The sequence below is a fragment of the Sinocyclocheilus anshuiensis genome, unplaced genomic scaffold, assembly GCF_001515605.1.
Source record: "Sinocyclocheilus anshuiensis isolate Anshui unplaced genomic scaffold, SAMN03320099.WGS_v1.1 scaffold457, whole genome shotgun sequence".
Taxonomy (NCBI): domain Eukaryota; kingdom Metazoa; phylum Chordata; class Actinopteri; order Cypriniformes; family Cyprinidae; genus Sinocyclocheilus; species Sinocyclocheilus anshuiensis.
Genome location: NW_015537939.1, coordinates 1,080,630 through 1,092,321, shown reverse-complemented (window position 1 = coordinate 1,092,321; position 11,692 = coordinate 1,080,630). Strand labels below are relative to the sequence as shown.

Below are 11,692 nucleotides of genomic sequence, written 5' to 3'. Positions count from 1 at the left end.
GCACACATCCGAAGCACACGGACAGAAAGCTGCGGTCACAGCATGTGTGTACTAAACTAAGTTCTCATTCATGCAAGTTTACGTTAAAAACACACGAGTTACAAAAACAGTCAGTTATGTCTGTGAAGGTAAACAGCTGGGAAATAAATCGCATGTTTAATTTAGATCTGTGTGGCAGCAGCAATATACTTTAAATAAATCAATAAATCCACTGATCTCTTGTCTCCTCGGAGGCTGGGACTCTGTGCTCGTCTGTGCAGCCAAAGACAGAACAGTTAGCATGTTCTGCTCAAACTTTCGCCATGGCATTAGAACTGGTACACCGTTGTCGCTTGTGAAATCAAAATGACGGTGCCGTGGGTGTAAACGTGCAGATTAAGGGGCGGTAATATTATAATGAGATCCCTTTGCCACGTCACCAAGGGAGCGAAATCAGACGCGCTCGTTTTCTCAGACGCTTGCAGAAAAAGGCTTACCTAAACAAAGTTACTGGGTTAATCTTTTTCACGTTTCCTTGGTTGGTAGATGCACTGGGGACCTGATTATAGCACTTAAAACCTGGAAAATTTGATTTTCATGATATGTCACCTTTAAATAATTACCAACGTTGCTCTGTAAAATCAGTGAAAATGTATGCACCGTTAGTAATTTCGCACCGTGTAACGCTGACTTCTTATGTAAAAGTGAAGGTAGACATGACATCACATCCTTTTTTAATCCTGTTGATGGCTCAGGCCCAGAATTGTTTCAGGTCACTTTGTCATTTGACACCGTTCTGTGTTTACTAACTGTTTTCTACACTGAAGCAATGTATGACCTTCTCAGACAAATAAACAGAGCTCATTTAATCAAAATAAATGATAATGCCAATTAGGCTGTGAATCGATATAAATATTTAATCAGTTTAAATATATAATTCTCTGTTTTTTTTCATAGATAATGTGCTGCATTCAATTCCTTTTAAAGGAAATTATTTGAAAAAATGCGGAATTACTGTATTTTAGCAACAATTTGTGCATTAACTGTGTAAAAAAACCTTTGTGTTCATAAACTAGTATGCAAATAATATAATGATTTGTACAAGTAATGCTTTTGTATGTACACTGCTTATTGTCTCAGTTTGTTTGCTAGTGTTTCTCTAAAACGCTTTGTCGTCTGAGGTAAGCCCTTTCTGCAGGCCTTTCATTGGAGAAAAACATTACAATCAGAGTTTGAAAATGAGCTTGTGCTTGAATACGGTGGCGCTGCTAAACTGAGGGCTGTGATTATGGCGGTCACAAAAGAGATTCTGCATTTATATTGTGTTGACTCAGCCTGAGGAGTCTAAAAATAGCTCTCGCCGACATCAGAGCACATGCAGAAAGGAGACAGGCCTGCTGATACGAGGGAGAGTATGGCACTGAATTCACATCAAACTTCAGATGAAGGGAAAAAAGCATAAAAATATAAACACAGTCTGTGAAGCCAACCTTTGCTTCAAGGCGAAGTCGATCGATAGTATTTTCAGCTTCTGCATACTTGGTAAGCAGCCTGTTATAGTCCTCCTGTGAGAAAAAGAGAGACAGAGGGGGAAAAAAAAGACATAGATAAAGAAACATAACAGATGGCTTCATCTTTTAGCCTCTTGGATAAATCAGCATCATTTTGAGTGTCAATGTTTGTAATGCTACACTCCCTACATTAAAATAAACAAATAAAATTCGTCAAAACATAGTGCACACTGCAAAGGGAAACTGTATCCCACAATGCAATTCAATTTAAACTTCCCTCTCTAATTCCCTCTCGAATATCAACCAGCATTTTAACATCTCATACTACTTTTGCAAATATGTAAAATATGTAGAATATTACTGTTTAAAATGTTTATTGTTGCATAATGCATATGGTTTGATTTGCTTTCACAGTATACACTCTGTTCAAAAGTTTGGGGTTAGTATATCTTTTTTTTTTTATTACGAAACTAATATTTAATATTTAAGAAATATTAATATTTTTTATTCAGCAAAGATGCATTAAATTGATCAAAATTGACAGTAAAGTCATTTATCATGTTACAAATGATTTCTATTCCAAATAAATTCTGTTCTTTTGAACTCTCCATTCAAAGAATCCTGAAAAAATAATAACAGTTTCCACAAACATATTAAGCAAAAGCAAAGCATTTTAGAATGATTTCTGAAGAATCATGTGACACTGAAGACCGGAGCAACGGCTTCTGAAAATTCAACTTTTATATCATAGAAATAAATGACATTACAAAATTATTTCACAATGTGTTTTTTGTATTTTATGTGAGCATAAGAGACATAAAAAACATTTAAAAAAAAATCTTACCGACTGTATACTATGCAGTATAGTATACTAGTATTTCACTTTAAACGGCATGTTCATGATTTACTCCTTATATACCTGCAGCTGCTGCATCAGTGTGCTGGCCTGCTGGGGGCAGCGGAACTCCTCTGGTACTGTGCTGTGCAGACGCTTGTGGGCCCCACTGATGGAGGGGCTTCCTGGAGACCTATCAGAGCTGCTCAAAAGGACCTCTCTCACAATCTCAGCAGGGGACTTGAACACTACAGGAAGATCCGGGTGTGAAGTTCTATCATGAGGAGGTTGACGGCTTTTAGGAGGTTTGTATCCACTCTTTTTCGGGAAGCGTACCCTCGGCTCCACTTTGGAGAAATCAGGTAAAGGGTGACTCAGCTGTCCTTTCCTAAGAATACATATACATCAATAATCAGTTCAAAAATAATGCTAAATTGGACTAAGTATGGACTACTCACATTCTATGTTTAAGTAAATACTCTAAGTTTACTGTATTTTATATAAATATATAATATTTCATATGTACATGTATTTTTATGACCATTTTTAATATTTTTTATATTATTTACAGAGAGATTTATATATTGTATATTGATAAGTAAAAACGTATTTTAATTAGGGGTGAACTCATTAACAAATCACGGGTCACATTAATCAAATAATGAATTTGTGTCTATTTTTCATCTCACCTGACGTCATCTGGATCAGTGTGAGAGGTTTTGGAGGTTCTGTGGTTCTTTATTGCTGAAGACCGGTGAGGTGCAGGAGGTGGCGAACGCTCTGAGGGGGAGACACTTGCTTTAGAAATGCACTGCGCTGGAATGGAAACCTGATCGTCACAGGAAGCTGGGTTTGTTTTTCTGGGAGAGGGCGTTGGAGGCTGCAGATTGTGGTTAGGACAGTGTAGCCCTACTTTTTCTCCACTCGTACCATCTTGGTGTGTTTTTCCAAGTCTGATTTTTATTACAGGGCTTCTGGCTGAAGTTTGAGGTGTAACCTTGTGTTTAATCTCCTCCCCTTTTGATCTAACCATGTGGCATGTTTTAGGGGTTCTAAGAGACGGCTCTGCCCTAATGTCTGCCTCTGGAAAAGTCTCAGCTTCAATTCCACAGTTATTCATCAGTTCCTCTGAGGACAAATGGGGAAAACTGATGAGATTAGAAGTGTTTCGTGAGATACGATGTGAGACTGGCAGAAATTGTCCATTGGTTTCCTCAAGTTCCTCAGAAACACTTTGCTCAGAATGCTCTGGGATTCCTGAAATTGGAATCTCACTGTAATCACGGTTCTTCACCCTTTCAAACATAGATGCCATCTCTTCTGTGACAGGAAATGTTTGATCCATGAATCTCTGAGCATCTTCACACATTTCTTTCTCTTCCGTTTCCTCATCAGTCATGTCTAGCACTGTCTCTCTCTGCGGGAAAGAGTTTAATTTGTGACTGTGGATTGTTGGGCTCCCTGTACTGTCCTCATCGTCAGTCCAATCTTCCAACAAAACACTTCGGTCGTCTTTTGTTTTGTGTTCTTCCTCTAAAAAAAGAGAGAAAGTGAATGAAAACCTTTTAGACCATATGGAATATTTTTATGATACTTATACTACCATTTAAAAGTTTGGGGTCGTTAAAATGTTTTTGTCTCTTTCACTCACCAAGCCTGCATTTACAGTATTTGATAAAAAATACAGTAAAAACGGTAACATTGTGAAATAGTATTGCAATTGTTTTTCTATTTATTTTACATGTAATGTATTCCTGTGATGTCAAAGCTGAGCAAAGCTACGAGAATACTTTTTGTGCGCAAAAGAAAAAAAAAAACGACTTTATTCAACAATTCGTCTCCTCCGCGTCATCCTAGCGCCATTTTGGAGAGTATCCACTGAACGTAAATTGCGCATGCTGTTTTGTGGGGATACGCTGTTTATGTCGTTTCCGCTTTGATTTGAACGAAAACAACGTATCCGCGTGGCACAGCTGACACAAAACAGCATATGCAATTTACGTTCAGTGGATACTCTCCAAAATGGCGCTAGGGTGATGCGGAGGAGACGAATTGTTGAATAAAGTCTTTTTTTTTTTTCTTTTGCGCACAAAAAGTATTCTTGTAGCTTTGTAAAATTACGGTTGAACCCCTGATGTCACATGGATTATTTTACCAATGTCCTTGCTATGCCATTCTGGGCCTTGATCGTGTAAGGACCCTTGCTGTCTATGGGAGGGTCAGAGACCTCTCAGATTCCATAAAAAATATCTTAATTTGTGTTCCGAAGATGAACGGAGGTCTTACGGGTTTGGAACAACATGAGGGTGAGTAATTAATGTCAAAATTTTCATTTTTGGGTGAACTATCCCTTTAACAGACACGGAAGTGAACGGAATTCAGAGTTCACGTGCATCTGCGTGGCTCTCACTTTGTCTACCCTGGACGCGAGCAGTGATGAGGTCTACACTGGATGTGGCGCAGCGCAACACGACAAACCCCCGACAGTAAACTGATGCCGCGTTCCATTTATGACGTACTGACACACAGTTCAGATGATGTGCAAAGGTCACTTTGACGCGTCCAGTGTAGACAGACTTTATTGTGGCGCGACACGACAGATGTCTCGTCCGGTGACACGGTGTCTGTGTGTGAGCAAAGAAAACGATCAGTATAAATATAACGCTCAGTATAGGCTACTAAACATTGCACATCCTGCGATGTGACTATCGCGCATGCGCACATCGCGATATCGATGCTGAAACGATATATCGTGCAGCCCTATCTCAGAATGCATCGAAAATATCTTAATTTGTGTTTCGAAGATGAACGAAGGTCTTTCGGCTTTGGAACGACATGAGGGCGAGTAATTAATGACAGAATTTTCATTTCTGGGTGAACTATCCCTTTAAAGAACGGTAGTGTATCTATGGATAAATTATCCCTTTACACAAAACTTAAATTGTGAGCCCTTACGCAGAGATGGAGAGCGGCAGTCATCTCCAGTGGCCTGAGAGAGCGGCTCAGAGTCCAGCAGCTCACTCAGGTGACAGCTTTTCTCCTCTAGTGCAGGTGGTGGCCCATGCTCAGGCTCAGGGGTTTTCACACCCCACAACAGGTCTTCTGCAATCTCCTCCTCTCGTTCCTGATTGACACAATCATGAGATGGTTATTAAGCAGTTGCAAGTTTTAAAAAGCACCATTAATCTAGAACCAGGGCATATAAATTGATTAAATGTTTCTAATTAAATACAGTTGAACTCTGGCAAGTGTTTTTAAGTGTAATGAGATTCTTCTGATGAAGAGCCCTGGTGAGACCGCTCTAAATGACCAATAAATGGGCAGATATCAATCAAACATCTCTGATGTCCTCACCTCCTGCTGCCCTTGACTCTCTGCCAGACCAATGATGCCATTCTCATCCATCTGGCTTTGAAAGTCCTCATCTGGTTCTTCATATATTTTTAGATGTACTAAATTCTTAGTCACTACAATTATAAAACACTATTCTACCTCAAGTTGCATGTAAACATTAAGGTTTTGACATCAAGATTGGGCAAAAAATATATATATATCTTTTTTTCCCCCTCACACCCTGAACTAATATATATAATCTAGTTCCAAAGTCTGGAGTCACTAAGGTTTATTCAACAAGGATGCATTAAATTGATTAAAAAATTACACTGAAGACATTTAAAATATTACTAAATATTTTTATTATAAATTAATGCTTTTAGTTTCCACAAAACTACTACACAGCACAACACTGATAATTAGAAGAAATGTTTCCCGTGCAGCCCTATCTCAGAATGCATCGAAAATATCTTAATTTGTGTTTCGAAGATGAACGAAGGTCTTTCGGCTTTGGAACGACATGAGGGCGAGTAATTAATGACAGAATTTTCATTTCTGGGTGAACTATCCCTTTAAAGAACGGTAGTGTATCTATGGATAAATTATCCCTTTACACAAAACTTAAATTGTGAGCCCTTACGCAGAGATGGAGAGCGGCAGTCATCTCCAGTGGCCTGAGAGAGCGGCTCAGAGTCCAGCAGCTCACTCAGGTGACAGCTTTTCTCCTCTAGTGCAGGTGGTGGCCCATGCTCAGGCTCAGGGGTTTTCACACCCCACAACAGGTCTTCTGCAATCTCCTCCTCTCGTTCCTGATTGACACAATCATGAGATGGTTATTAAGCAGTTGCAAGTTTTAAAAAGCACCATTAATCTAGAACCAGGGCATATAAATTGATTAAATGTTTCTAATTAAATACAGTTGAACTCTGGCAAGTGTTTTTAAGTGTAATGAGATTCTTCTGATGAAGAGCCCTGGTGAGACCGCTCTAAATGACCAATAAATGGGCAGATATCAATCAAACATCTCTGATGTCCTCACCTCCTGCTGCCCTTGACTCTCTGCCAGACCAATGATGCCATTCTCATCCATCTGGCTTTGAAAGTCCTCATCTGGTTCTTCATCCCAGCTGAAGTCCGACCCATCTGGGCTTGAGGGAGAGGAGTACGCTGGGGCTGGTGTCCACACCAGAACCCCTGCGGTGGTACCACCTCTGCTCCGCTCCATTACCTGGCTCTTTATCGCTCTCCTTTATTCCACCTTGAGCTCCTATACCACCTGCAGCTCAACATTGATATTGATGTAATCTCTAGTAGCTGACCATTTATGAATGTTTTATGAACAGCCTGCGTAATGTCCACTCAAGGGTCATCAAGGTGATTTAACATGTCCTGAAAAACACAGAAATATCATATTTTATCATTGTCATTGATCAACTTATGCATTACCAATAACCTTTCATGAGATATAAAACAGAAAACATTTCACAAAACTAATTACATCAAAGATAAATAATTATCAACTGTTTACAGCAACATTAACAGATAATAAATCAATTCAAGCTGAAGGAGAAGGAGGTGACTAAAGAGATTCGTTCTTAGCGAACATACCCTTAAGCGTCTGCATAACTCTTTACAATAGTCTAATTAATGCGGTCATTCATGTACCGTAGCTCAGTGCTAATTGAGCATGATGAAAGTCTATGCAAAGTCTGTAAACAGATGCTCTCAAGTGGAACCACAAAACATCACCCTGAACTAATATATATAATCTAGTTCCAAAGTCTGGAGTCACTAAGGTTTATTCAACAAGGATGCATTAAATTGATTAAAAAATTACACTGAAGACATTTAAAATATTACTAAATATTTTTATTATAAATTAATGCTTTTAGTTTCCACAAAACTACTACACAGCACAACACTGATAATTAGAAGAAATGTTTCCTGACCACCAAATCAGCATATTAGAATGATTTCTGAAGGATCATGTAATAATGAAGACTGTAGTAAAAAATGCTTTGCCTTCACACAGGACATTTGGTCCCCACAATGTAGCATAAGCAAGTACACACACACACCCTTTCAAAACGTTTAAGGTATATATACACACATTTGTTTTTCAAGATTTACACAATGACCTGAAGGACAGTTACATAATCAAAATGAGAACTTCACTTTTGTCTTTTCAATGCATTTTTTTTTACTTGTCATATTAAACAATAAGTAAACAATAGTCTAGGAGGTGAATCGTATGTAGTAGATGTTTCATCTAGAAAACAACCCACAACCTTCACAGGGCCCTTGGTCACCATGGTGACCACACAACAACAATCTCTGCCATGCACTGCCGGTCTTTAGGCATCAAAGCATCATTCTAAGAACAGCCAATCAGCATTCAGAACACTGCTTCATATAGCAAAGATGAATAGCTGGGAAAGAACTTTCATATGAACTATAACAAAAGCCCCTTTTATAAGAAAAGCAATGTTCCATTTTAAACCAAACTAAATTTGGTTTACGAGCCTTAAATTGTGTCGCTGCCACATCCAGAGCATAGCTGTGCATACTTGTCATTTTTAAAATCAAAACAAGTGTTTTGGGTCTAAGATATGAGCTAGTCATATTCTGAAAAATTAGAAGTGACCCTGAAAAGACAAGCACATACATTATTGTCATTTCTTAATAACTACAAGAATGGATATCTCATGTCGTCACGTCCTGTGTGTAGCAGACCTATTTGTGTGGATGTAACTTTTGTTTGTTGCGACACACAAACCGTAGCAATCTGTCAGCATCCTCCGCCTGCGTGAACACAAATGTAGTCGCCGAGGGAGTCTGCAAATCTCCTGAGTGCAGTGCGTTCTGCAGCAAACCTTAATTAAACGCTTGTCTAAATCTCCGCCATCCATTCAGCGAGCCTGTGGTGAGCTCAGCCAAAAGCAACACGCATCCTATATATATATAGATCGTTCACTGTTACTGTACTTAATAGCCTACCTACATTACAGTGCCCACACACACAGACAGAGCTGAACAGGATTAATAAAACGAACAGTTAGCTCTAAAGCTCCTTAAGGGCCAAGAAGATCCACAGGGTCTGAGGACGAATATTTGTGTTGTGATCAGACAGGCTACACGATCAACTCTAAAAAAAATCAGTGTGCCATATTCAAACCTTGAGCATGTCTTCTTGATTGAAATGGCATGTTTGGAATTATTTGATCATCATTTGAAAAATGTTCTGTTCTGTATTATCTTACATTTTTTCTAGTTACATTTTTTCAGTAAGAAATGTACTTCAGATGTATAATCACTGATTCTAGTTCATATCCCATGTGAAATAAACATACGCAATTCATACGATTCATGCATGTAAAGTCCTTGATTAAAAATAGAAAAAACTCATAAGATGTTTAGTTAAAGATTCTGCTTTCCTCTCTCTTTCATTTATGTTATGTATAATTATAACAACTGCAAAACATTGAAATAAACAACTGGGTAGTTGATTAACAACATTCATTTGAATCAAATTTTAGCTTTTTGCATATTATATTAATATAATATAATAAATTGTACACACACATAATAATTATAAAATATCATATAAGGATATCACATCACATAATATATGTTGTATTTCATTACATACTATAATAAATAATAATAAAGCATATCCAAAGGCATTTTATATACTATATAAAATGCCTTTGGATATGCTTTATTATTAACTTTATTATAATATTTCAGAACCATGTATATACTATATCATATATAATATAGTATGGTTCTGAAATATAAATACTATATAAAATGTATAATTAATTTATTAGTATTATATTTTTTTATATGTTATATAGGAAGCTCTTGTTTCTTAGTTATAGGTAGAACACACTTGTACAACTTGACTAACAGTGAAACACAACTGTTTGAGACATGCAATCTGTTATGAGGAACTTTAACATGCAAAGCTCCCCTGACTGTAGTGTTTTAGCATTGCTTACCTTGAACATTATCCCTGTCTTCCAGGGCAAAAGCAGCGCTCTTCATGTGAATGCATGAACTTCAGACTGTTGCCTTGAGAACAGCACACAAACTAACACCACCAGCCAGTCCTTCCATCACCAAGAGACGAGGCAAACATGGACTTCTCACCTGCTTTTTGTCAAATGCATTTAAGTTAACTCAAAGGTCCAGGTTGCTTTTACTTTTACTTTTGTTGTTGTCCCAATCTTCCACTCGCGTTGTGCTGCTCAAGCTCTGCCAAAATAGCTCACTCCACGCGACTAGTTTTATTTCAATTTCCACTTAAATACTCAAGTACAAAGCGAATTGTGCCAGGCTTTTGTGTTCTAGAGTGAGAATCTTTAACTTTTCTTGCAGGAAAACCCCTAACACGCTACAACAAAGACGAAGGATTAATTAATTATGCAGCATTAAATCTATGAAGAGCGAGACGTTGATTTGAAGGCGGGGCTTCGTTGTCAAAGTAAACAGAACGCTGGATTGAGCATTTTGATTGGCTCCTCGACGAAGAAGGCGGGGTTTACAAAAGTACAAGACCATTCATATTGTCCACATAACAATTACTATGAAATTATGAAATAGTCCTTCTCTTTAGGATGTCCTCATATAGCTGGACACAGAGCAACATGCTTATTTATAGTCATAAATCAACGTACTATAAAGTGTTTGTTGTGATACCACTGTCAGCCACATGATGGCGCCATAAAACAGCTATTCAAACTACGTAGCTGTCAGTAGTGGAAATATTACCACAAATTTTTGCCATGCACAGTATTCTTGGAGTACCAGTGAAAACCATTGTACAAGAATATGGCACACATAAATCAAAGTACCGTAGTATTAGTTCGTTCATATGGCAGTAGCCTAATCTAGCGCTTTTAGTTATTGATACACGATGCTGTACATTTTATTTCTTTCTAATACAAGCACAAGCTAGACAAAAAATCTAGACCTATATGCAAAAAGCCTGCAATCAATTATCCCCTCATATCCTGTTTTCCTCATCCAGCCATGAGCTAGCCTATATGGTTAATGAGGCTTTCTATTTGCATTGTACACCTCTAATGGTTTTCTCTGTGCTTTGACACCTAATGAATGAGAAACCACGAGATGCCTTGTTTGCAGATAACTAACCAGTCCAGATAATCATGTGTTTGTTTGTGTATGAATCGGTTTGATCAAATGGGATTCAAGGCATGCTACTAGGGAATTACTTCATATTTTAGTGAGACGTGAGGGTCTATTAATTTTACATTATCTTGCTGATTAAAGTTAATGAGATTTGTACCTGCCACAGAGCACCAGAAACTAGTGGGAGATGAAGAATGGAAAGACAAAGGGAGGATTTCTGCACTTTGTCTTTATTGGAAAATAAATACACACTTTCTGTATAAATACCATGGCTGTGTAGTCTTTTCTTTAAACTGTACAAGAGGCAGGCAGAGAGGAACAAAGGCAGCGGGTTGTTGAGGTAAAACAATTGTAAAGGGAATAAAATAAGATAATAAAAATGAATAAAAACACAATTCTCGAAAAGTAGGCCTACTGTGTAGTGATGTTTCAGCATGCTGTGTTGATGTTAAAACACGAGCGCTTCTGAGGGAATTATTTTGAATGCACCTGCACTCACCTGCAGTAGGAGAGCTCAAGCAGAAATGTTGACTGTCTTTCAAACGCTGTCAGTCACAACACCAGCAGATATCAGCAGGATGAAGGGTCTCAATCTTTATCTTCTTTACTAGGACTACCTAGACTTCATGACATGTCACTTATGAAGTCATAAATGCTGTTTTGAAAGCTCATATAGAGCTGCATTTGGCACTCTCCAAAAATACACTCCACTGTAGTGTCTCATGACGTTTTTAAAGCATTATCATTAGATTTGCAACCTTCACTGATGATGGTTAATAAATGTAGAAAATTACTACTTTACTAAACTGTACCACTGTGATTTTTGTGTTTATATACTAGGCTACTATAGTATTATTAATATTTTGTATGGGATTTTATC

The 11,692-nt window shown here is 37.9% G+C and overlaps 1 protein-coding gene across 1 annotated transcript in view; it reads right to left on the bottom strand.

Annotated features, from left to right (window-relative positions):
• The window catches only part of LOC107662577 (AT-hook-containing transcription factor-like), a 22,038-nt gene extending 11,943 nt beyond the window's left edge, over positions 1–10,095 (bottom strand). Inside the window, exons 1-7 of the mRNA XM_016452644.1 lie at positions 9,660–10,095; positions 6,698–7,047; positions 6,299–6,467; positions 3,015–3,858; positions 2,410–2,713; positions 1,470–1,544; positions 603–612 (exon numbers count right to left, since the gene is read on the bottom strand). Of these exons, the coding sequence (XP_016308130.1) occupies positions 603–612; positions 1,470–1,544; positions 2,410–2,713; positions 3,015–3,858; positions 6,299–6,467; positions 6,698–6,883 (1,588 nt within the window). The 5' untranslated portion in view covers positions 6,884–7,047; positions 9,660–10,095. The remainder of the gene's footprint in view (positions 1–602; positions 613–1,469; positions 1,545–2,409; positions 2,714–3,014; positions 3,859–6,298; positions 6,468–6,697; positions 7,048–9,659) is intronic.
• Positions 10,096–11,692: the final 1,597 nt, after the last annotated feature.